Below are 27345 nucleotides of genomic sequence, written 5' to 3'. Positions count from 1 at the left end.
AGCCAAGCTCATATACTTGAGCCAAGCTTGAGCCGGCTTAAAGTGGATTGGTGGACGATGCACTTAGCTTTAAGTCTCATGGTTGTATAACCGTGAATCACAAAATAATATTAAAATATACCATACTGTGACATGAAAAACATGTACGAACAATTCATGTATTTTGAGTTAAATGACCTTTGCCTTTCACCTTCGGGTATCCGTGCCATACTTTCATTAAATGGAGAAAACTAATATATATACAATTGCTCATATACCCTTTCATATACAATAATATCAAATAATATATATACTTATACTAATAAGTATGTATTGAACAATTAGTTATTAATAAACCATAATTGTAGCCATTAAAAAATTAAAAATTGCCACTTTAAGCCATGGATTCAACTTTCAGACATTTGCTTCACAATACTGATGAGTCTATAATTACATTAGTTTGTTCAACAAAATAACTTGCCTATTTACATCCAAAATATACCCAATCTAAGTTCACTGATATGATTCCAACCCCTTCCTTACAAGCAATTCACAATCTAACTGAAATGAAAGGGTTGGCATGCTCAAGGAATCAGCTGCCACATATCAATGCCAAAATAAAATTTTTACCCAACAGCTAAGCCAGTCAGTTCCTAAACCCATCATATCACTATGTTCTAGCCAGTCAGTTCCTACACCCATCATATCACTATGTTCTATCAATATAATCTATACTTAAGTCCCCACCATCATTTTCACAAAAGGGGCTAGAATTCACCTGTCTAAACCAAAATGCTACCAACACTTATCCAAAAATTTTTGTACATACTTGGATCCAATCATGGGCTGCGAAACTCATCATTTGCTGTGTTCGCATTGTCCACGGCCATATCAGAGACATCGGAACCTATCATCAACATCGGATTGGCACCAACTGGTGGGGTTGCTTGAGCTTCTTTGGTGGCTGAAGCTTTTGACAACATCTGTATCAAAGCCTGCACATCCAGCCCTTGGAGTGCTTGTACCCCTGCACCTGAAATAGCAGCAACTAAAGGATTGTTCAAACGGGCTTCAAATTCAGCCATCTTGTTTCTAAAATATTCATCTCTCTCTCTTGCTTCTTGTTCCTTCCTAGCTGCATCAACTTTGAATCTTTCAACTTCTGCACGCGCTTCTTCTGCTGCTTGACGGGCTTCTTCTGCAGCAATTCGTTGGAGATCACATTGAGCTTGTAACACTTCGACTTGTCGTGACAATCCCCTTCTCTGTGTAACAATTCCAGGTACATCTTTCCATTCAACTCCAACCCCGAAGCCGCGGACAGTATTGCGTTTTTCAGGCCCAAATTGCTCTGCATACAACTCATCACGAACATCAGGCGTAATTTCCCGTCCCGCCTCCTGCTCCCTCTGCTCAAGTGCAGTCAACTCATCCTGCATTAAAACAAAAAAGACAACACCACATGCTCAGCTTAGTAGTATTGACATGTGTATATACTATAATCTAATTACTAAGGCACTTACAAAATGTTTAGCGACTTCTTCATTAACCGGCTTGAGTTGATTTTTCACTTTGCGGCTGTAGATGAGTTTGAAGAATGTTATACGGTCAAGCACTTCACCAGGGTGCTCACGTTTCTGCACAAAATCAGACAGAACACACATGTTCCAAGTACTTAATTAATAATGAAAACATGCACCTAATAGATAAAGGCAAATTATTTTTCTACCAATATCTGCCAATGTAATTAGAAATTGCAAAATTATACAAAGCATCACCACAAAATAAACAAGAAATATACTCAATTTACTGGTATCAATGTACTTCTTTAGCATTTCTTAGTGGTGAATCAATAGTCTAAATTTATGAATTTACTGGTATGCAGAAGGGGCCGAAAAGTGAGAGGTCAGAACAAATTTTGAGATGTAATGTGATTTGATGAGGGATTGGGAGGAGGAAGAGAGAAGAAAATAAGAGAGAATGAGGAGAAGAGGAGCAACGCGCGCAGAGGAGAAAGAAAAGGGCACGGGACACGAGGCCCGCAGGACAGAAAGAGGGAAAAAAAATGAAAAAAAATGACGGGATATTTTGGTGAAAAAATAAAATGCCCTAAGGAGGACCGGTTCTCAAAATAGAGGTCCGGTTCTCAAAATACAACTGAGGAATTGTATTGCCTCTGGATGACCGGACCTGTTAAGAGAGGTCCGGTACTCCAATTTGTTTTTTACATTCAAATGAATTTTGTGTCCTCCAAAAGCAGTTCCGATTCTTCAACAAATTAGAAGCACATTGCTGAAGCATTGCCCCTGGAGGTCCGGTTCTCAAAAATTTATACTGAAACCGGTTCTCAATATACAAGCATTACCTCCTTTGTGAATCAAAAAGGCTAAATTTATCTCATCTTTATCATAATTGTAATGATTATGTAGATAAAGGCTAACATGACCAGTGGCTAGCTCAAAGCATAAGCAATCTCAGGATAATTACTTAATATGTAAATGTGTGTGATTCTTCTTTTGAGGCCATATAATTTTGCCTTTCTACACTATTATGGATTTCAAGCATCAAATAAGCATGATCATGAAAAAATACACCACTACTTTGGTCTATGCATTTGTACTATACTTATTAAGCAAGCATCACTAAAGTAAAATATCCTATATGAAGTGGAACAAATAATAGGTAATGCCAAAACTAGCATAAATTAATCTTACACTGTGCAACATTGTCATCCCCATACATAATTGGCTGATCAATCTAACTGAAAGATAAATTGACAAATTCTTTCCCACTAACCCTCAACATTAGGTAATGTATTGAAAACTCACCCATGCATGTCGCTTTTGGGCAAAGGTTTGTGTACCAGTGGTGTGATGCAGCCTCAATTGCCTTCGATTCCTCTTATTTATCCTTGAGTATTTCTATGTACAAAAATCCAAATGACACTGTCAATTTTTTCCACCTACATGAGAATGCCGAAAATAAGAATTCGAGGAATTATGGCTTAATTTACCTCTTTCTCTATGTCCCAATCAGCCACCAACAAGCGCCATTGGTTAATGTTAACACGATTATCATTGCAAATCCACCTATCAGCTGTACCGACATTTGGGTAGTACCATTCCACCTTAAGATCATGCTTAAATTTCTTCCAACGGTCATTCAACTTTGCCTTTGTTATCTTTTCAATTGCTGCCTCCTTAGCTAATGTATCCGGATCTGACCAGTCAAGAGCTTCCTTCATAATGTGTTTGTACATACGCATCATACATTAGCACATGAATAAATTAATAATGCTTGATATACTGAAACAATTGGCGTGGTGAAAGAGATCTTTACCTTCACATCCTTCCATGCTTTCTCCACTCTGGTTCCCTTTTTAAACAATCTGAACGACTTCACATTGATTGGAAAGTAAGAGGCATCTGTTGCTATTATCCCCACAAATTTTGAAAACTTTGCACATAGGTCAGCTGGTTCAACTGCCTGCCCATGTTCATTGAATACCAACTTCTCTAGTTTCGTTACAGCAAATTTTCTCTTATTTTTTCCTCTTCCTAATCTCTTGCGCTTACCTAGTTGCGAATCAGTGCCCGTTTCATTCCCCACATCATTTGTTGGCCTCGATGATTCACCATTTTGTCCCAAAAGTTCATTTGGTTGGCAAGTTGAGAAACCCACTGCATTGCTCGTTCCATTGGTTTGATTTTGAGTTTGGACAACTATCTCATTCTCAGTTTCATTAACGTTGTGTGTGGTATCATCATTCACACCTCTAAGCAATGTGTACATAATGTCATCGCTTTGTCTTAAATCAAAGCCATTCAGTGGAGGTTGGGTCTCGTGGTCTTGTGCTAGGTTAGTGAACAAAGGTCCAGTATGGGGTACGTAGTGATTAAGCATCTGTACACTAATTAAGAACATTAAAAATCAATTAAATTGCAAAGATGCAAACATACATAAGTCATGGAAATTCACCATAGATGAAGCTAGATATAAGGGCGATTGATAACTAAATTCACCATTTTGGTGTGATGAACTAATAGTAATTAATGAAAATGTAGAGAAGTAGTCAAATAAGGCTGAAAGTTCATTAATCCGAAAAATTGAAAAGGTTAAAGTTGGTGAGACACCCAGAAAAGAAAAAAAGCAATGAGGAAGTGCATAGTGGGGACTGTGGATAAATATTCAAATAGACATGTCTCTGTTCTATATTGACTCTAATTTGCTACCTTACTCTGTTCTCAATCTGCCTCCCTTCACCATCCTCCTGTGTTGTCAAGGCTAGCTGGTATTCTCTAATCTCTCTCTCTCTCTCTCTCTCTCTCTCTCTCTCTCTCTCTCTTTCTCACAAATATGTAAATGATAGTTAAATAATATGTTAAGGTTTAAGTTTGAAACATATTGCAGCTGACATGATCTAACAACAGATTTCAAATTGGGTATGGATTCTCTTATAAGTATAACTAATCCTAACCAGAAGTCAGAAGTTTGGTTACCAAAGTTTTCCAGTTCTTGAAAATATTTTGAACTGAAAATGTGAGTGTCTAATTAAGTTGTTGTACCGCAGAAGCCCTATTCTTCAAATGTATACTTAGTGGCTGATTAATGAGTTAAATAAGAACAGAAAACAAAGCCAGAGTGACCATGAAGCTGCGCTCAAACAACAACACCAATGGAGAATATTCAATATAAGCAATCATATATGCCAAATCAAATATATTTCAAGGACCCAAACATACAGAACTCATGAAAATGACCCATATCTGAAGCTATACAGGGCGAATGATATATTTACAGAGATAGACAGAGCTACCGACATGGGGTTATTCAGAGAGAGCGAAAGAGATTGTGAGAGAGTATTATCTACCTTCAAGAATGGCAACCAATCAGGCACACCCACTTTGCCACTGAATATTTAAGCTCCAACGGACCAAGAATCTCGCAGACTATGGCGCCGATCAACAAGAACGCATCCCCTGATTCATCAGGTGGAACTGAACAGGGACCATTGGAGGACCGGTCTGTATCGACTGGGTGGTCTGAACGAAGGTGGTGGGTTTATAATGGGTCCTAAAAGCAAAGTTGGCTTAAAATAGGCAAAAAAAACCCTAATTCCCATGTAATTTTAAAATAAAATATTTGCACCCATTATTTAATAATAAAACTTTCCAAAATATCTGAATAATTGGAGGGAAACCACTTGTACCTAATGGATGGATAATGATTTGTAGAGCTCTTAAAAATATAGCGGCAGTTTTAAAAACCTTCATTTTGGAATAGTTAAAATATATCACACTGCTATTATTAAAAAGTTAAATCCTTGCACTTTATTTTCCATATTTCACAGTTTTCCAATATGTGTCATAATGCATTCAAAAACTCACACGGGTGTAAAATTAGGCGCCAACCATTCAGTATAGCAATTCATTCCTATTGTTTCCCTCCAACCATTCTGAGTTGCCTCCTTCAGTTTCATCCCTCAAACATTAATGAATATTTTTGCTTTATGTATTGCAATGGCTGGGGTTAGATTTGTTCTTTGCTTACTATATTCCAATGTATGGGGTTGGATGGAAGAAGAGTATGGGTTGTTGTGCGGCATGTATGTATGGCTTGTCCTACATCAGACTACTAGGCAAAATATATAGCATAAAATAAAACATAATACATACACTTTTTCTGCAGTCTTAATAATACATCTACATAAAACCAGTCATTGCTACTAATATGGTCACAAGTAGCAAACATATATTACATTCATGGATATATGCATGATATAGGTAACACAGTCAAGTCAGCAACTTTGTTGGGCAGTGGCAAACTTCATGCTCGTGAGCTATTTTCCTGACTCCAATCCGTAGGTCTCCCTCAGATATTCAGCGTAATCACTGTCAGTATCAGATAAGTTGTTTTCTGGCTGAGTGATCCTCGCCCTGTTTGCTCTTTTCTTCAGTCGAACCTTGCGAGGTTCCGGATTCGGATTAACAGCTCCATCTTCATGTTGCTTGTGCTTCCTAATATGCAATGGGAAAGGACAATCTAATGTAAGCTGTGAGTGAACTGTTAATAAATTTTGACATCAAGTGAAGACAGCAAAAAATTCATAAGCAAATCTTTAATTAAGTTTCCATTTACTTGATCAATTAATAAACAAACATCCCCATGTGATAAAACACCAAACTCATTTAAAACAATTCTAGGATCTTAAAGATCACTTTTTAAAACCTTTTAAAAGTTTGCCAGCAAGTGTAATCGTCACTGAAAGTCCGGTCTCAAATTGGGAGAATCGGTCCTCAGAGCAACTCTAAATAGAGAACCGGTCTTCAAAGGAAAGGACCGGTCCTCTAGCCAATAAAATCAGAGCCACGCTTACTGGAGATCCGGTTCTCAATGGACAGATCCGGTCCTCAAGGCCGGAAATCCAGAATAACACGTACTGGAGGTCCGGTCCTCATGAGAAAGGACCTGTCCTCTAGCTCATAAATTCTGCGCCACGCTTACTGGAAGACCGGTCCTCAATGTGAATGGTCCGGTTCTGAAGCCCAGAAAATGAGAGGAACACTTACTGGAGGTCCGGTCCTGAATAGAGAGTACCGGTCCTCTAGCCCATAAATTCATCGCCAGGCATACTGGAAGACCGGTCTTCACTGTGAATTGTCCGGACCTGAGGCCCAGTAATTCAGAGTAACATTTACTGAAGGTCCGGTTCTCAATATGTTAGAACCGGACCTCTCGCCCAACAATTCATCACTACGCACACTGGAAGACCGGTCCTCAATAGAGAGAACCGGTCCTCAACCCCTGAAATTTCTAATCGACTTACTGGAGGTCTGGTCGTCACATGGTGAGGTCCAGTCCTCAAGCCTTAAACACAAACACGAGTACACTTACAAATCTCCCCCTTCCACGTTTCCTAGACAACACCGCTTATAGATACAGATACAAGACACAAGACACAATTTAAACACATAAACCTGTACTAAGTGTTGCACCTGCAAATAATAGAAATTACAAACCAACACAACCTGTGGAAAGCAAGGGAAATAACAGGAAACCAAAATAGAAAGGATTCAATGTGCATTAAGAATTGAAGCACAACAAAATATTACAACCATTGAATCAGTTCAATAAGATCCCAAAGTTAACTGAAAACACTACATCTCCCGCTTTTTGGCTAGGAAAAACCAAAGGCCTATTACAAGAAGCACTAAGGATAAAAATCAGGTAAGCGATCCTTTAGTTCGCTTAGGGTCGAGTGGATGTCGTGCAGATCCCCAGTATACCGCTGCTGAAATGCATCCATGCGGTTATCAAAAGCATCCAGGCGAGAGTTAACTGCTGAGAATCCAAGGTCAAGCCGCTCCATGATGGAGACAAAGTCCGGTGCAGCAGGAACTCCAGAAGAAGACGGCTCAGAGGGAGCAGTAGGAGCTGGAGGAATTGCCTCGGGAACTTGAGCCACCACAGACCGGGAGTTAGCATCACTTTTGCGCAAAACCCATCCGTCAATCGGACCATCCGGATCCCATAGTGGATCATCATCCATCACAGGAATGTCAGAACGTTCGGCAAGGCGAGTGATGAGACAAGGAAATGAAAGTTGAGAATTCACATTTTTTACCGTGCGACCACATTCCACAAGATGAGTGCAAATGATGTCCTCCAAAGGAACAGGAACATCAGGGGTATTCAAGGCAATCATCAACCTACACGCTTCATCAGAGATGCGGGATTTTTGACTCGTGGGATAAACATTGCATCGAACAAACATAAATAGCATACGGAATAGTTGTGTGCAATTTCCAGAGATGACGCGATGAGAGGCAGGGGGAACGAATGTTGGTGCATCATAAAGGGTGGTGATAATGTGTTCCCGTGATAAGGAAGACGTGAACTTAAGAAACTTTTTATAATCAGTTTTGCCAGAGGAGGGTAGTTTACAAACACTACGAATGTCATCACGAGTAATCATACATTTGTGCTCCCGAAGAAACACATGTGAATCCTTGGTTACTTTGAAATCGGGAGGAAAGTTGGCATAAAACTCACCAACAAGATTGATATTGTATTTAGGGAAGGATTCGACATATGGTCGCAGACCACGTGCCGCTAAAATATTCACGAAGTCAGCACTCATCTCTCGAATGACAATTGGACGCTCAGATATAAAACCTCTATCTTCTATCACCTCCCAACGGGCTTCACAGTCCGCATTGCGAAACCGTCTATACTGACTTGAGTCATCCCTAGGAATAGGAGTCTCTTCCTGAGGTTCGGAAGAACTCGCTTGAGATTTCCGTTTCTTGGCAATGGGCTGCTGAGAGGATGCTTTCTTAGGGGCCATTAAACTAGTCACCTAAAAATTACAAGATGCCATACCATCAAGGGAAGATGATGAATAAGACCAACAACCCAAGGACAATTAACAAAATGCAAAAACACATATAATCCCAACAATTCCAGTATTCATTAGCCACAAATAATCCCAACAAATTACACAAGGGAACACAACCCAGCAAACAAACCCATGGTCCCAATCAAGTTTAGATAAACATAAATTGTATGTTTCGAGAAAGAGGACACATACCGGAGAGGACAAGCCATACCATCCATTTCGAACATTTTCAGAAAATAAGTGGAACCATGAAGAAACAAGCAACAAAGAAGACAAAGCAAGTTAGAAAACATCAAAAATATATTAACATACTGTGGGTAAGGAGAAGGAAGGTCCGGTCGAAAATTAGAGGAATACCTTGGTGAAGAACACAAAATATACCAACACAAATCAGTGGGTAATCTTCAGAAGGGGCCGAAAAGTGAGAGGTCAGAACAAATTTTGAGATGTAATGTGATTTGATGAGGGATTGGGAGGAGGAAGAGAGAAGAAAATAAGAGAGAGTGAAGAGAAGAGGAGCAACGCGCGCAGAGTAGAAAGAGGGGGCATGGGACACGAGCCACGCAGGAAAGAAAGAGTGAAAAAAAATGAAAAAAAATGACGGAATATTTTGGTGAAAAAATACAATGACCTAAGGAGGTCCGGTTCTCAAAAAGGAGGTCCGGTTTTCAATTCAAGCAGAAATGATGGATCGCCACTGGAGGACCGGTCTTCTGAAGAGAGGTCCGGTTCTTACTTCAAGCAGAAATGATGGATCCCCTCTGGAGGACCGGTTCTTCTCAAGAGAGGTCCGGTTCCAATTCAAGCAGAAATGATGGATCGCCTCTGGAAGACCGATCTTCCCAAGAGAGGTCCGGTTCTCAATTCAAGCAGAAATGATGGATCGCCACTGGAAGACCGGTCTTCTCAAGAGAGGTCCGGTTCTTCCTTCAAGCAGAAATGATGGTTCGCCTCTGGAGGACCGGTCTTCTCAAGAGAGGTCCGGTTCTCTGTTGCTTATATTTTTTTTTTTTTTTTTTGGGTTTTTTTTAATACGAAGTTTGTGCAACCGCACCTAATAACCACATAAATACATGCCCTTTAACGTTTTTTTTATTTAGTATACAATAAACAAGCATAATGAAATGCATGAAGTCCAATTCAAGGAAGCACATTTTGGTGCATGCTTGACAATAAAACCAATGATTTAACAAGCAAGACATTAACATAATCAAAATATTAGAACACGCAATAATTAATCCTTACAGAACCTTAGGTTTTACTAATATAAGTTACTAATAAAAGCCTCTTTGGGTGTAGGAGAAAAAGGACCTATGCTTACAATTTCTTTTTCAACATGGTGCATTACGTACTGTTTTGTTCGTACGCTTAGTATATCCATAATCGAATTGGACATTTTTTTCAGCAATTTGATTACCTTTGTTAGCATGAACTAACCTGTCATTTGCAGATCGCTGGCCAGGAATTGGTTCTCCAAAGAAGTTGGTGTCACCTCGGCCGTTTCGGTGAGGAAGAACGTGTCGAGTTGCTGGCACCCAATTCGCCAACACAGAATTTTGGAAATCCCTCATTTCATGAGGATTCTCACTTGAATCAGTTTGCGAGCACGCATCCGAGGGTGGTGTATCATAACTTGAGTCTTCAAACCATAACTCCCGATAAACATTAAGGTTAATTGGGGTTCTAACTTTCTTAGGCATGATTATGTTTTATATATGTCAAGTGTGGCAGAGTGAGAGCATTGAATGGTTTATGGTGCATATATAGTAGAAATAAATGACAATCAACACTACACTCCATGCACATGCTTGCTTATCATACGAATGTTGACTATTTGTCATTGAAATGAATAAAGTTCCTGCACTTAGCAGTTTTCAGGTGCATGCAGTGGGAATCTCTGGTGCATGCAGTGGGAATCTCTGGTGCAGTAGCTCCTCACCACTCTCTTACCAAGTTAGTAATTTGAATAATGTTTGCATCGTTATGCACACATGTATTATTGGTCTGTACTCAATCAAACATCAGGGGTATAATCCACTATTTGCCTTGTGTGTTATGACATAAAGCTGTCAACCAATTGTCCATTTCACAATAATGAACTCCATACCAAGCTATTTTGTCTAGCCTCATCAGTGTTTCAATTATTTTTCTAGACAACAATGTTTCAATAGTTACGACTCTATAAATATGTAATATCTACATAGAGTGATAGAAAAGCATATGGGTTGCTGCATTTGCTTTTAAAATAAACAATCATGAGGCAAGGTAGTAGCGCATCCAGTAAATCCAATCGTCCCTTAGAAAATGGAGAGTCACCATGTGCTCATCCTCATCCACTGCATTCAGAAGCGAATCCTTCTCATCAAATTGTTGGACATACAGTGGATTTCAATAATTTTAAGGAAGACCTAGTTGCATTTGAGCTCCCGAAGGGTATAGAGGCGCCAACACCATGCTCACCACTCGATGAGGGCCAGAATGTTACGAGTCTTAGTCCTTCTAGGAGCATTTCTAGTTCCCCAAGAGGTATGCCAATTGGTCCTCAATGGTCACCATTGGTGGAACCTCCTACACCTTACATGGAGGTTAGAGAGGTATATAACCACAACACAGAACCAAAAAATAGTGGATCAAAGAGCCCTGTGAGGGATCCAAAAATAGCGTACCCGATCTACAATTGCATTAAATACTTTAAATACTAGCCTTGTTTCATATATTGTCCAGTGCCCTGTTATTTTGTTGATCATCTTAAGGTTACCAAATGAATCCATGTAGATCTTCAAAATTATCGGGTTATTCATATTTGCACATAATATATAATATCCATATGCTATGGAAGCAAATTCGATTACAAAACAACCATCTTATGGTGATGAAAAGAAAGTAAGCACAGTAAGAACTATGAGTATAAAGTTCCGTATTGCATGCCTGAAAATACAACATGTGAATCTAATCTACTTGTTTTCTGGATATTGCAAGTGACTTATCTAAGTTCAGATCAGCAGGAACACAAATTGCAAACACCAAAGTAAAATATGTTCACATGTTCATTCGAGGGATATAATTAGTCATGGGCGAAAAACCAAATCACCTCCTCATGATGTTTGCCATAAAGTGTGATATTCAAAATAAGATTTACCTGGCTGTCCATTTAAGTCACCAAAACATCTTCCACATCTGTTCGGACCTCTACTTCGTCGACCACATTAGTGGCATCATCCAAGTTTTGAGGTGCAGAAATATCATGGGTTGTTACTATGCCCATGTCAAAATAATCTCTAGGCCTTGTTTTCACGGCAACATGCCAAACTGGTTGATTTAGATCTTGCACATAAAACACCTGATGTGCTTGTGACCCTAAAATAAATGTGTCCTGTGGGGGCATCAATCGACTGAAGTTCACTAATGTAAACCCATATTCATCTATTTTAATACCACTTTGGCGGCCTTGCCCATTTATCCAGTCACAATCAAATAACACCACATGTCGGTCATTATGATAGTCTAAATCAATAATGTCATTCAGTACACCATAATAGTCAACCATGGATGAGCTCGGATTAGTATCTTCAACTATAGCATAATTCTCATTCTCACCTTGTACAAATACTCCACTATTTTGTGACTGGCCAGCCTCATCAACAGATTTCACATGGAACCGATAACCATTCATTATGTATTTTTTCCAACGACCAGCTCGCCGACTCGGTCCACTAGCCAATGCACACAAGTCGTCACTAATGTTGCAAACCCCACGATCTATTTGGTCATCGATCTGCATAAATGACCAAATATTATACACTATTCCGAAATATATCAACATCATTCTAAATATATCAATTACTAGCAGGATACTAACATGTATTCGAAACCACTCCGGAAATGACAAGTGCGCTAATTGTATAGATGCTGCTTCACTTATGCGTGGTCCTCGATTTGCCCTCTCACGAGCAACGTGGTCCCTAATAAATGAAATAAATGATAAGATGGTTTGACAATTATTTGAAAAAAATGAAACCATCCAGTATTATCAAATTCACATCAACATCTTATGTATTGCACCTTATATAAGGTTGGACTTCGGGGCAGTTGAGCAACACATGCAAGTGTGCTCTTTCCCATTTTGATTGGTCTAGGTTGAATAATTCAACTCTCCCAAGAGATCTTCCAGGTGCTGAAAATATTACTAGTCCGTCACGTGCACCACTCCCTACCGCATCAACATTTCGACCAGGCCTATTTCGACGTGTAACAGTTTCGTCCCCAAGATACATAGAGCAAAAAGTTAAACACTCTTCAACAATATACCCTTCGGCGATGCTGCCCTCGGGACGATATTTGTTACGAACATATTTCTTGAGTGTTTGCAGGTATCTGCATAAAATAATTAACGTGGTGATGAGCATAAGTAAAAGAAAACTAACCCAAAGTGTAAAATATATATATATATATATAACTTGTGCATGTTTGATTCATGTAACAGAGGAGAATAAAGCAAATAATAAATAAAATATATTTATACATTACATACTGCGTTTTTAATACCTCTCGATTGGGTACATCCACCTGTATTGTACAGGACCAGCTATTGCTGCTTCATCAGCAAGGTGAATAGGCAAGTGAACCATTGAGTCAAAAAATGCCGGCGGCAATAACTTTTCTAATTCACATAATGTAATTGCGATTCTTCGAGACAAAACTTGAAAGTGACCAGTAGTACCAACCTTAGAACAGAGGTTTCGAAAAAATGAACTAAGCTCGAGTAGCACACGAATCACATTTCTTGGTAAGATCCCACGAATTGCAATAGGAATCAAGTACTGCATAAGTATATGGCAATCATGGCTCTTTAGACCTATTAATTTCTTCTCTTCAACTTTAACACATCTGGCTATGTTGGAGGCAAACCCATCAGGAACCTTGACTGATGCAAGGACTGTGCACATTGACGTTTTTTCTTCATTTGATAAGGTGAAAGGGCTCGGGGGTAGTTTTGTTCTTCCCCCTTCAAGTATGGGATGTAGTTTTTTTTTCAGTCTTAGATCCACCAAATCCAAGCGAGCCTTGTATGTGTCTTTGTTTTTCCCATCAATACATAACAACGTCCCCAAAACACTATCTGTGACGTTTTTTTCAATATGCATCACATCCAGATTATGTCGAATAAGAAGATCCTTCCAATATGGTAGATCGAAAAAAATGCTTTTTTTCTTCCATGGACCATCGTACTTGGCAGCATCATGTTTGCGCTTGCGAGTTAAAGATTTCTTTTTACCCTTACCGAATTGAAAGGTTAACCCACTTAATGAAGCCAGACACTCTGCACCTGTCATAGGAATTGGTGGTAAACCATGCTCTTGGGATCCGTTAAATGAATGAGTCAATCTTCGAAACCGATGATTGATAGGCAACCATCGACGATGACCAAGATAACATTCTTTTTGACTTACATTCAACCTTAGAGAATATGTCCCATATGCACATTGTGGACATGCCTTCTTCCCTTTAGTGCTCCAACCTGAAAGCATCGCATATGCTGGAAAATCATTAATTGTCCATAAAACGGCAGCACGCATGATGAAAGTCTCTTTTTTCACTGCATCAAATGTTGGTAACCCATGTTCCCAAAGAGTCTTCAACTCCTCCACTAAAGGTTGAAGATAAATATCTATATCATTTCCAGGACTCTTAGGACCGGGAATAAGCAAAGAAAGCATTAAGTACGGTTGTTTCATGCATAGCCACGGTGGAAGATTATAAACTGAAATGATCACCGGCCAAGTACTGTGGGATAAGCTCATCATACCGAAAGGATTAAATCCATCACTAGCCAACCCTAAGCGCACATTACGTGGCTCTGAACCAAAGGATGGATCCAAACTATCTAATTTTTCCCACGCTGGGGAGTCTGCAGGATGCCTAAGCACACCATCCACCTGTCTGCGTTCGGCATGCCATACCATAGAATCAGCGGTATGATGTGACATATAAAGACGTTGGAGTCGTGGTCCCAAAGGAAAGTAACGTAACACCTTATTAGCAACTTTAGTACGAGTGACATGTCCGGCCTCTATGTTTTCCTTGTAACGTGGTTTGCCACACACATGGCATGATGTATTGTTGGCATGCTCCTTCCAATATAACATGCAATCTTTTGGGCATGCATCAATTTTTTCATAACTCAAACCCAAGTCAGTAATGAACTTCTTCGTCTTATAAAAACTGGGTGGCAAATTCACCCCTTTCGGAAACCAATCCTTTAGCAAAGTCAACAATTCTGTAAAAGATGTGTTGGTCCAAGAATGCAAGCACTTGATCTGATATAATCTCACCAAGAAGGAAAGCTTAGTTCTACCACAGCCTGGGTACAACTCTACTTTAGCATCCTCCATCACATGGAAAAAGCTTTCAGCAGCAGAAGTGGGCCCAGAGGGCGGGGAGGTATCATCATTAGTTCCAGCAGTATATTCAAACCCATGCATTCCAAAGGCATCATGCAACATACCAGTCATATCTTCATTCTGAACATGGGTTGCTTCGGTGTTAGGCCTAGGCAACTGCTCCCCATGCGATGTCCATGGTGCATTAACATAATCTTCGTCCATACCATCAACAAAAATGTGTTCTTCAACTTCTATAGGTGACTTCCAATACCGATTACAACATTGACTACACGGGCACTTAATGTGCCCATCAAATGCGGATACTCTTAATGCATGGGCGATGAATGCACGTAGCCTTGTCAAATATTCGTCACTCATACGATCCAAAAATACCCAATCTTTATCCATTGAGAAGTCACTATCTGCCTAGTAATTAGAAGAAAACTAAGTCAATTTGCAGAAAAAATCCAAAAAATAATAGCAGACGAAGCCCATAAAGATGTTCAACAAAAAAGTGGATGTACGAACAGTAGGAAATATGCTTGGATGCAGTTTCCCAATACATCCTTATGACAATTGATGGATATATTCAAGAATTAATTTTAATTTCTACTGTAACCACCTGCTCCATGTTCATTTGCTTATACCCAAAACTGCCAAGGCCAATACAGAGAGAGAATAATAAAAACATGGGTTGGGAGGAAGAAGGATAACTAAATGGGATCAGAAAATTGAGTCATTTTTTCACTACCTTTGTTGATAACAATTATATCTACATGTAAATAGAAATTGAGACAACAACAAACTTGATTTCAATTGTGAAAGCGCACAGACCAAGCTTCAAGTGTTCTTCTTTGTTCTGTATTTAGAATCTTAAAAAAAAAACTGCAGGAATATAGGTCAGCTCAAATATACAAGTAGGTATTGTAATATTGAAAATGCAATACTAAAAATTAAATGCTTGCTAAATTAAAATGTCAAACAAAATACATACGTATGGGGATTATTCATCACGCAAGTGTGACAAACCAAATGCATACTCATATGATATATTCATAACATATATTATAAAGTCATGAACCTCAAAAACTGGGAATTCCTAAATTGCAATCAAACCCAATATTTCTATTGTTCTAAATCAATCAGATGTAGAGCAAATAATAGGTAAGTCTAACATGTAATAATTCAAGTTCAGATTGCCAGGTTCTCCTTGTCAATTCCTCATCTCATTAATCTAATCCGGTCTCGTGGTCGTTGTTCAACTTCATAGCCAACAACTCAGAATGGGGATGAAGTATAAGAAGACTACCATTACATACTTAATTAGGCAAATTTGGGATATGAGTATACTAAATAAACCCATACCTGGCCTTAGTTGATCCGTGAGCGCAGAAAAATCTCTCAATCAAAGGGGGGAAGAGAAGTGGGTTTCGCTCCTGCGCGCGGTGGGTACTGCTAATATCATTTATTTCGCGTGATAAATTGGAGAGGGAAGGAGGAGGGTTAATCCTTCATATCGCATATGCCATATCAGTGTGGTCATGGCACAGTATGTAAACCGTGACTAATAGATAAAATCTGACAGTAATGATGGATCGCCTCTGGATGACCGGTCATCTCAAGAGAGGTCCGGTTCTTAATTCAAACAGAAATGATGGATCGCCTCTGGAGGACCGGTCTCCTCAAGAGAGATCCGATTCTTAATTCAAGCAGAAATGATCAAGCGCCTCCGGAGGACCGGTCTTCTCAAGAGAGGTCCGGTTCTCTGTTGCTTATAATTTCAGGATTTAGGGTAAACCGTGACAGTGGCAATAGTAATATTGATCATGGCACAGTATGTAAACCGTGACTGAAAGATAAAATATTACTTTAGGAATAGGCACTGCATGAAAACAGTGACTAATAGTTTAAATATACACAATTTATTCAAAACCGTGAGACTTTGGATAACCAGCAAACTTGTACACAATCCGAACAGTACTTAGTACATGGCACGGTTTGGACTACTGTGAATTACTACATGTCACAGTTTGGTCATCTGTGACTTAGTAAATGCGAATGTTGTACTCATTCATTTATCGGCTCCGTTCCAGCGGCTCCACGTAGCCGAAGCCGCTGAATTTTAAAAATCCTCACAGTTACCAGTGCCCATTATTAAATTACTCACGGTTATACCGTGAATACTAAGTTTGAGTCACTGATTGCTCAAAACCATGTTTGGAAATGCTGTAATCTCATTCGCCTCATAACTGTGAGTCATTATTCGTGCCTACTGTCCATTTTTCCAGTAGTGTCCACCTATGGAGGTTTCTAAAAAAGTAGAAGAAGCTAGGAGGCCAGCTGCTGACTAGGCATATGACGAAGAAGGCTCTAGAAACCTTGAGGAAATGTTGAAGAAGCTCGAGGGGAGTGATCAAAGGCAGCAAGAAAAAATCTTGGGATTAGCCATATGCTCAGCAGAGCATTGTGAGAACAAATTAAACAACCTTCTTGGAACATGTGCTTAACTATGTTGAACATGGTTCCCCGCCTCCACTTGTGAAAAAAGAAGAAAAAATAGCTTTGGTGGGCCAAGGAGAGAAGGATAAGGAAGAATGGAAGATACTAAAAACGAGCTTATTTTCAATAAGTCTTTACTTGATGAAGCGATCTTCTCGCCCAGCTTTTTGTTGTTGATACACTTAGGGGGCAATCTGTTGAGGGAGATAAAAAAGACTTGGTTGAAGAAAAAGGGGTTGTTTCTACTCCAATATGTGGCAAAGCCTTGGCATAAATCCATGAGGAAAAGAGTCCTTACCTTTCTCACATAAAGAGAAAGAAGAAATATTGGAGGAAGTAAAGAAAAAGCTTCAATGGGCCAAGAAGAACTCACTGAGAAAGTGGTTTGTGCCCAAAAAGTCACCTCTCCTAAAGCCAACATTAATGTTGGGCCAATCTCTAAGGTTGACAATTCAATATTTGGGAGTCGAGAGGAAAATGTTTTAGCCCCAACAAAAATAGAGCCAACAAAAGCTCTTTTTTTTCATGAAAATGAAAAAAATTTGGTTGTGCAAAATGAGGTGGGTCAACCGTGAAATTTGACATGGTGATCGGAAACAAAGCCAATTTGGAAAACTCATGGTCAATTAAATTTACAAAATTTCATTTGAAGATCGTAATTGGTGAATTTATGACACACGAGGGGCAATATTTTTCGGCTTATCTAGAGGCCGAAAAATATAGTTTTTAAAACAAAAATGGTCTCAATTCATCAACTCACAATCTGCAACAATTTGGCAATCAACCCAAGAATACAGAGAGATCATGACTTGGAATAAAACAGGGTTGGCCACCTTCTTAAGTTTGTTATACCTATATATGTATATATATGTATAATAAAAGGAGAAGCTGTTGGCACTGGGGCATAGTATAACTTGTTGGTGAATTTGGATGGATTTATATTAGTTAACTATTTAAAACCCCCAAGTTTGAACATGGTTATTTATAAACCTCCACCCTTAATAAAACTATTTTCCAACCCCCTATTGGACATTTAATCTCTCCCAAAACCCCCTAGTCAACTAATAGTTTGACCCATATTTTTTTCATATTCCAGTTTTACCCCTGTTTTGTTTTCCTACATCAACAGGGTCATTACAACAGGTTTAATGACCGTACCGTTTTTTTAGTTAGCCCTGTTCTCGCGCTTGCGATGTTCATCGTGAGCTTGAATCTTCATTGAGCTTGAATCTTCATCATCGTGAGCTGAATCTTCATCGTGAGTTCTTCATCTTCAAATGCGATTCTCTTCGTGAGCTTGGGATCGGATTCGTCGGGGTGTTTTCTGTTCTTGGGCGAGGTCTTCATCGGATTTTGGAGTAATTGAACCTGCGCGAGCTTGTTATCGGATTCTTCGGATTGTGATCGGGAGGTTTTCATCGGAGCTTAGTAGACCAAATTTGATTACTGTGAGTTCTTGAAAATTGAGTTTCAATTGACTAAGTGATTTTAAATTTGTGTGTTGATTATGTTGAATTTAGGATAAATTTGTGTGTTGATTATGTTGAATTTAGGATAAATTTCAATTGATTTACAATTTCTGTGTGTGATTTAGTTACAATTTGTTTGAGTGATTTAGTAACAATTTCTGGGAGTACCAATTCTGTTTCAAAACCTTAAAGAGAATAATTCAGTTTCAGTGTACCAATTCTGTTGAAATTCAGTTTCACTGTAGGAATTTTGTTGAAATTCAGTTTCAGTGACCAATTCTGTTGCAATTCAGTTTCACTGTAGGAATTTTGTTGAAATTCAGTTTCACTGTAGCAATTATATTGAAATTCAGTTTCAATGTAGCAATTCTGTGGAAATTCAGTTTCAGTTACACTTGTGTTTTTTATTTGTTTGTTTTATTTTAAGTCACAAATTGAAACTGATATTTCCTAAACTTATTAAGAAATTGAATTGCAATACTGATTATGTTGTTCTGTTTTAACAGTTTCAATTGATTTTATTTTGTTAGTCAGTGTTTACTTACTTTTTTGTTTTATGTTTTCTTATCATGTAGCTTAATGGATGTTGGTGTGATTTCAAGAGTTACTTGTGACAGTAAGTCAGTTCTTTTGTCATTGTTTTCCGGTGTTACCTATGAATGGATTTGTAGTGAAGTAATAAAGAGATTCAATCATTTGAAGGCAGGGCAATTTACGTTATCTTACTCTTTACCGGATGTTGAAAGTTGCAAATTGGAATGTGATATGGATGTTCACTTGATGTTAGCTTCTTTGCCGTTGTTTAAACTTTCATATGTTGATATACTTGTGAATCACGATGGTGTTCTTGTTGAGTATGTTGCTTGTAGTGCTCCTAGTACATCATCTAAAGATACAAGTGCTAGTGAAGTCTCTTATACAAGAAAGAAAGGTGCAAGTTGTTCATCTTCTGAAGACTTTGAGAGTCTGATTGATCCGAATCAGTATTTAGGTGATTTTGGAACTGCTGAAACTAAAAGTTATCTATCGAAAGAGTGGGAAGGTTATATTGATCATGTTGGACAAAAATTTGAGGGCGGTGTAGCTGAATTTCGTTTGAAATTGGTGAAATATACTGTTCAGATGGGATTCAAATTTGTATATGCGAAGAATGACAAAGATCGGATTATAGCTGAATGTTTTGAGAAGAATTCACACGGTTGTAAATGGCGTGTGTATGCAGTGTTATGTAGAGCAAATGGATTTTGCTATATTCGTACTATGAATAATCAGCATACATGCCGTGGAGTTGTTCGTGAGACTAAAGGTAAGATGATGAGTTCACGAATTGTATCATCAATTGTGAAAGATGAGCTTCGTTTGAAGCCATCTTTGAGACCTATTGACATTGTGCAGGAACTGAAACTGAACTATGGTTTGGATATCAGTTATCAAAATGCATGGAAAGGTAAAGAGATGGCAAAGCTTCTTGTTCATGGTGATGAGGAGGCCTCTTTTCAAAAGTTAGCTTGGTACGTTGAAGCTGTGAAGATTTCAAATCCAGGCACACATTGTGTTTTACAGTTGGATGAGTCAAGTGGTCGGTTTCAGAGATTTTTCATTTCATATTCTGCATGTATTCAAGGATATAGATGGTGTCTTCCCATGGTTCATGTTGATGGAACTTTTTTGAAAGGGAAGTATTTGGGTCATTTGCTTGCTGCAAATGGAAGGGATGGTGATAAAGGTACGTCTTTTTTTTTTTAGTTGCAGTTGTTTATTGATTTCGTTCATTTACCTTTCAACTCTTTTTTTTTTTTGCCGTTGCTTCCTTCCTCGATTTTTAAGGGTAAATTCCTATTTTTGATCCAATCTCCTCCTAGGGTATAGGATGGGCTTGGTGGAGGCATTATGTTAGGGTTTAGCTACGGGATTTTGGGCGGAGCCCAAAATCTCGTAGCTAAACCCTAACATAAATGCCGACAAACCAGGTATTTGTAATATTGAAACTTTTAATTGACTTAATTATATATGGCTCTAAAGAGATTAATTCAGTTCAGTGTAGGAATTTTTTGGTAGATCAGTTTCAGTGTACCAATTCTGTGGAAATTCAGTTTCAGTCTAATATGGCAGTGAAAGTTAAAAAATAGAAAGATTGAGTTTATTTGACTTAGTAAAATTTATCTTCAGTCCAGTAATTTATCTTAGTCAAATTCAGTTACAGTTCGTAAATTATCATATTTATTCTTTTGCTTTATTAGTTACACTTCGGCTTTTTCTTTGTTTGTTTTATTTATTTTTCTGTAGGTATATTTCCTCTTGCTTATGCTATTGTGGATTCTGAGTCTGAAGACAATTGGACTTGGTTTTTTGAAAATTTGTATCAAGTTTTGGCACCCCAAGGTCGTACAGTTACATTCATTTCAGATCGTAATCCTGGCTTGTTAGAAGGTGTTAACCGTATTTTTCCTTCCTCACCTCATGCATATTGTTATTTTCATTTGGTAGGAAATTTGAAAAATAAGTTTCCTGTGAAAGTAGTTGGTAAATATTTGAGAGAACGTGTTCTGAATTTATTCATGAAATGTGCATATGCGCCAACGGTTGAGATTTTTTACAAACATTTGGCTGATTTGGAAAAAGAAGGGCATGACAATGCTAAGAAATTCTTAGAGAGCATTCCGTTTGAACATTGGGCGTGTGCTTTTTTTAAAGGTAATCGGTATGGGGTTATGGCAAATGGCTTATCTGAGTCTTTTAATTTTTGGATCCTCAAGTTTCGTTCATTGCCCATATTTGAAATGGTTGATGGTATTAGAGTTCAAATAATGGAAACTATGGACAAAAGAAGGACTGAGGCTAGTAGTTGGCATAATGTTCTTTGTCCTAAAATGGATGAGATGTTGAGGAAGTATATGGAAGTGGGTAGGCATTGGAAGATTGCCCGATCATATGATTCTGTTTATGAGGTGTTCGGTCCACATTCTGTTTTAGTTGATTTGAACTCCAACTTTTGTACTTGTCGTAGATGGAAAATTGAAGGGTTCCCTTGTGCTCATGCTCTTGTAGCAATTCAAAGAGAGGGTAAAAATGTCTATGATTACATTGAAGACGAATTTAAATCTGGTTACTATAGGAATTCCTATGCAGCTGCAATTCTTCCCATTCCTGATATTGAGATATCTGCTTATGATGCTTCTGATTTTGTTATTCCTCCTTTTACAAAGAGGCCTCCTGGAAGACCAAGATCAACGAGGTATAAGTCTATTGGAGCCAGTTCAAGATCTATTAAATGTGGTAGATGTGGTAAAGTTGATGGCCACAATAAGAAAACATGTACTGCTCCTTTGAGGAATTGATTTCTTTGTTTTTGTAGTTTAGTTTCAGTTTATGAAATTGAATTTAAGGATTTCTTGGAATTATTACATTGAATTAGATTGATGATTCTCGAAATTTTGATTATGTAGTCCTGTATTCTTGGATTTTGGAATTTTCAAATGGAATCTGTTTGGTTTTCTTGTTTTTAGTATTATTTTCGAAGGTGAAACTGTTTTGATATAGTTTCAGTTGAATATTTTGTATTATTAGGGATTTTGGTTTATGATTGCAGTTGAATGTTATTATCTGACTTATGATACAATTATTATATTCCAGTTGATAGCTTATTAACAATGAGACTGTTCATTCTCTTGAAACTGAAAAGACGTAACCTCTTTCTTTGAACATGGCAACTGAAACTGTTTTTTAAGTGAAACTGTTTTCTAAATGAAACTGTTTTGCAAGTGAAATTGTTTTTCAAGAGAAACTGTTTTGTAAAAGTTGACAAGTGCGTTGGTGTTATTGCGAGTTTTTTTGGTCCTACAAGCAAAGTTGACAACATTTAAATACAGTTTCAGTTACTTTTAGTGTCCAATTTTAGTTATTGTTTAACAGTTACACTAACTTAATGACCAAGAAGTTTTTTTTTTTTAAAGTGAAATTGTTTAGACATTACAAAAATTACAGAAATAAAAGAACTATTTATATACAAGTAATAAATTAAAGAAATTAGATCAATGTTTGAATTTAGCCAAAAATTACAGAAATAAACCAACTACTTATATACAAGTTATAAATATAAAAGTCTCGACATTTTATCAATGTTTGAATTTCGCCATGATATGATCAAACTTGTTGTTGGCTTCTGGTCTCTTAACTTTTTTGCCCAATATGTTCAACCAGTTAAGTGGATGATCCATGAACTTCTTCAGGACTTGTATTTTGAATTTCTGCACATCTGTCTTTGTGAAAGGGTTCTTAAATGGAGCTCCCCTTTGAATTTGCTCTGTGTAGTACATGACTAGGAATCCACAATCATTTCTGCAATAAACAAGTTACAATTACAGTCAAACTTACAGTTACAGTCATTCCTTTATTCTGAAATATATATTTGCACTTTTTAAAATATGTAATAATACTTACGTTCCCGATTTTTGCTGGGGACAGTTGTTGTCATCTTCAATTGGCATTTCAATGTTGTGTTCCAACAGCCAAGTCAATGTTACTTTCTCATCCTCATTCAGTTGCACTTGATATAAGTCATCTAGTTTCTGTTGATTTGCCTGGTTTAGGGAAATTGGACCTATTTGTTTCACTAGATTCTGCCTCCTTGTCCCTTTAGCTAAATCTTGTGCAGCATTTTTTTTGGATTCTGTGAGGAATTGATCCACGTAATCTTTCTGCATGTTTAAGACAACATATGTCAGTGTAACTGAATGAATCATATGTTAGTGTAATTTAATGTTAATATACATTTTGTTTGTTTCTTACCAAATACTTTGCATTTTCAAAGCATACATCACTTCCGTTCACAATCCTTGATCTGAGGGAATTGAAATGCGTCCACTTTCTATTCTTCAAGTCAAGCATAAGTAGTGTGAAGTGGCTCTTTTTTGTAGATAGCATAGGAAACAGGAATTTGTCATATTTTGGCAAGCGTTGCAACAATTCTTTCAAAAGGAATCCAACGATGCCATTGTCGTTTTTCTCTTCCAAAAATCTCTGATGTTCTCAAGAAAAATAGATTTGAATTTGATAAAGCATACATATACACATTTAGAATTAATAGTAGAAATAAATAATGCAGTTTCAGTTCTTACCCAGGCATAAGTACTGAAAATGAATGTACCACTTTCTTGTAGCTCTTCTTGCAATATGTGATTATATGAGTCGACAACCTATGTTTTGTGATGAATTTCAATGTTAGAAATTAGTATTTTAAGGTATAAGAAGTATAGAAGAATGAAATTGAGCATGTGTTACTTTCATGCTTTTATCTTACAGTATTTGCCACATCATGCTCTTTGATCAACTGGTCCACATCCTCGCGTGATACTGTCCATCCTGGTTTACCACACCAAAAGAATTCACTGTTTGATAAAGAAAACAATTTCAGTTACAGTATAAATTCAATTGCAGTGTGAAGATTCAGTTTCAGTCTAGTATTGCAGTGAAACTTCATATGTAAAACGATGGAGTTTATTTGACTTACTCAAATTCAGCTTCTTTCCAGTAATATATGATTTGTGCTTTCAATTCAGGTTCCATCATCTTGTACACTGCACATCTGCCCCATGGGATTTTTCTCCTCTTTTGATCTACTACTGCTGAATCAACAGTTGCAGTGGTTTCAACAGTTTCAGTGGTTTGAGTGTTGTCGAGTTCCTCAACATCATCAGGACCCACTTGTGAAATTGGCATTGCAACTTCGGCAGTTTTGATGGTGGTCCTTGTCTTTTTCTTTCCACAGTCATAATCGAATTCAGGGTACTCCAACTTCTTCCTCTTTCTTTGTTTCATCCGTAATATTGCTGACAGGTTTTGGATGAAATGCTTATTTGATATCTTTAATGCCTGGCAGGGAGTTTCAGGAGTATTCTTTTCCTTCAAGAACTCTACCTCTTTGATGAGTTCGTTCTTGATGTGGATTATTTCACTTTGGATGTCTTCTAGGTTCTTGATCTGAAGCTCTAGGCTGCAGTTCTCAGTCGCTATTGCCAAAAGGTCATTACTCATTCCCTTCAGTTGTTCATTCAATCCATTTACATGTTCATTTAGAGATGCATTTGTAGCATGCAACATTTGCATCTGAAATTCAACTTCAGAATTTTGTTGTTTTTCAATTTGCAACATGTGCTTCAGTTCTTCATTTTCTCTATTTTTTTCCTGTAACTGTTCACGAAGTTTGTCAGCTTCCTCTTTCAGCATGTTGAATTGATGTTTTAGATCATTCCTTTCTCGTGTAAGCTCCTCATTCTCAGTCATTTCTTCTGCCAGCATTTCTTGAGTCGATATTCTTTGATATTCGACTCCATGTGGAACTTTAATTTGCCTATAATTTTCTTCCCTTTCTCTCAGATAATGATCTTCCAATGAGCCAACAATGTCTCGAAAAACATCATTGCCGCCTGTCTGGTCTCCACCTTCGACATCTTCATTTTCAGTTGCAGCATCAGATTCAGTTTCAGTTGCACTGCTGTCAGACTCATTCCCTTCTTCTTCATTTTCATCTTCTTCTTCTACAGGTTCATCCTCATCTTTCTTTTCCTCTTGTACAGTTTCAGTATTTCCACCTTGCTCTTCTTCCTCATCCTCACTTCCTTCCTCATCATTGCTTTTTCCCTCATCCTCCTCGTCAGATTCAGTTTCAGTGTGTCCACCCTGCTGTTCTTCCTCATCGTCACTTCCTTCCTCACCATCGCTTTTTCCCTCATCTTTCTCTGCAGCCTCATCCAGTACTTTGTGTTTCTTTTTTGGACCCTCTTGGTTTGTATTTCTTCGCCTGATCCTTAAGTTCTTTCTTGCCATCTGCATAGTTGCAATATAAGGTATTGCAATAATAGTTACAATACAATAATTTCAGATTCAGTATAGATAATGTTTTTTTCACTTACCATTTGTACTAATGACATGTCTTCTTCAAAATCATCATCATCATCATCCTCATTACTACTGTCAACATCTTCTTCTGCAAACTGCACATTTACATTAGTGTTAGTATCATTGAGAAAACAGTTTCAGTATATTAATAATACAATTACAGCTTAATTAGAATAGAAATTTTTACCTTTATATCTGCAAGTTTTGTCTTTCTCAAAGCTGCAATCAATTTCAACAAGTCCCACTTTACAATTGTTGGACTCATGTTTTCTCTTCCTTCTATTGGTTTTATAACTCTAGTTTTCTCACAAAACCAATACTGTGAAGATACAATAAATAAAGATATAGTTACAATCATATCAACATATTGTAAAATAATGTTAATAAAAAACAGAAAAATGTAATTACGTACCAAAATCATTATAACACATCCACTGACAGAACTGCCCTGTGGACTATTCCTCAAATTATTTCTCAAGAAATCTCTTATGCCTCTTGCCCATGCAAACGATTTCATTTTCTTGATGTTTTCTATCAGGGAGACTAAATTCCATGCAAGTGTGTACCCCGAATTTGCAAAGAAGATGATAGTTAACATCAAGATTACAATCAGCCTCACCACATCATCCGTTCTGTCCGCTTGAAGGGCTTTTGTAAGTGCATTTTCAGCTTCTTTTTTGGTCACTCTTATGTCTTCACTGAAATATCTCTTTACAAAACTTGAATCACATCTTGTGCAGCCATAGTTGTCGATTTGTACTTCCTTTCCATGACTTGGCAACCCAAACATCTTTGCAACATCTTCAACCTCAATTGCTTCAAATCTTCCCCCAATTTTGAATTTGTGTGTTCTTGTGTCATACAAGCTGAGGATTTGGTGGATCTGCTGGTCTGATTTCCTGTGCTCTTTCTTTGTTATTAATCCTCTGTTGCAGGCATCGAAAAAAGTCCAAAAAGGAGTCTGTTTTAACTTGTCCAGATGCTTCTGCTGTAGACTGGGCTTAATGCTTTGGAGGATATTCAAAAAGCTCACCAGGTTAGATCGATATTGTATACCTTGATTCCTTTTAGCGTCCTTCGCTGGTGATTTTTTCTGACTCTATAAATGTTTAAACAGTTACACTTATTAGGATATGCTATGAATTGAAACCTGTCAAGGTATACTCAAACATAAGAAACATGTCCAGGTACATTTCCTAGTCCCATATTCAGTTACATTGCATTTATAGTAAAGTAAAGTAAACATGTGCAAATGGATAATTATGGTGAAACTGTTTATGTGTAAATGGATAATTATAGTGAATTTATAGCAAGTGAATTTATATCAAGAACAATTATGTGCTTGAAATTAGCTCAGTCAAATGATGAAACCATATTACATTATGCAACTTAGTGAAATTGTTTCCTCCTACACTAAGTGAAACTGTTTCCTCCTACACGAAGTGAAACTGTTTTCTCCTACACTAAGTGAAACTGTTTCCTCCTAGACTAAGTGAAACTGTTTCCTCCTAGACTTGGTTATAGTTACATAAATTTGTGCAACTTGCATAAACTAGGTGAAACTACATCAGTCAAATCACGAAACCATATTACATTATGCAACTTAGTGAAACTGTTTCCTCCTACACCAAGTGAAACTATTTCCTCCTACACTAAGTGAAACTGTTCTTATTTAGAAATTGAGTTGCAATTGTTTTTTGTCGTTTTACCTTATGTTTCG

General features: G+C 37.7%; 2 protein-coding genes across 2 annotated transcripts; one reads left to right on the top strand and one right to left on the bottom strand.

The window, feature by feature from the left end:
- Positions 1-11540: 11540 nt before the first annotated feature.
- LOC147292956 (uncharacterized) lies at positions 11541-15216 on the bottom strand (the record flags this gene model as incomplete). Its single annotated transcript, XM_086230977.1, has 4 exons — positions 12923-15216; positions 12440-12751; positions 12237-12339; positions 11541-12152 (listed from the first exon to the last, which is right to left on the bottom strand). Coding segments are annotated over exons 1-4 (3273 nt in total), but the record flags the coding sequence as incomplete, so codon positions are not given.
- Positions 15217-19307: 4091 nt separating this feature from the next.
- Positions 19308-22114, top strand: LOC147292955 (uncharacterized). Its single transcript, XM_086230976.1, has 2 exons — positions 19308-20454; positions 21015-22114. The coding sequence occupies exons 1-2, from the start codon at positions 19308-19310 to the stop codon at positions 22064-22066; spliced, it is 2199 nt and encodes a 732-aa protein (XP_086087102.1). The 3' UTR covers positions 22067-22114.
- The last annotated feature ends 5231 nt before the right edge of the window (positions 22115-27345 follow it).

This window comes from Dryas octopetala, chromosome 2 (genome assembly GCF_963921425.1).
Source record: "Dryas octopetala chromosome 2, drDryOcto1.1, whole genome shotgun sequence".
Classification (NCBI taxonomy): Eukaryota; Viridiplantae; Streptophyta; class Magnoliopsida; order Rosales; family Rosaceae; genus Dryas; species Dryas octopetala.
This window is presented reverse-complemented; position numbering and strand designations above follow the sequence as displayed.

Bases quoted from the DNA above. Each gene is read 5' to 3' on its own strand.
- LOC147292955 (XM_086230976.1), top strand. From the start codon at position 19,308: ATGGATGTTGGTGTGATTTCAAGAGTTACTTGTGACAGTAAGTCAGTT. The intron at 20,455-21,014 runs GTACGTCTTTTT...ATTTTTCTGTAG, and splicing joins TGGAAGGGATGGTGATAAAG to GTATATTTCCTCTTGCTTAT.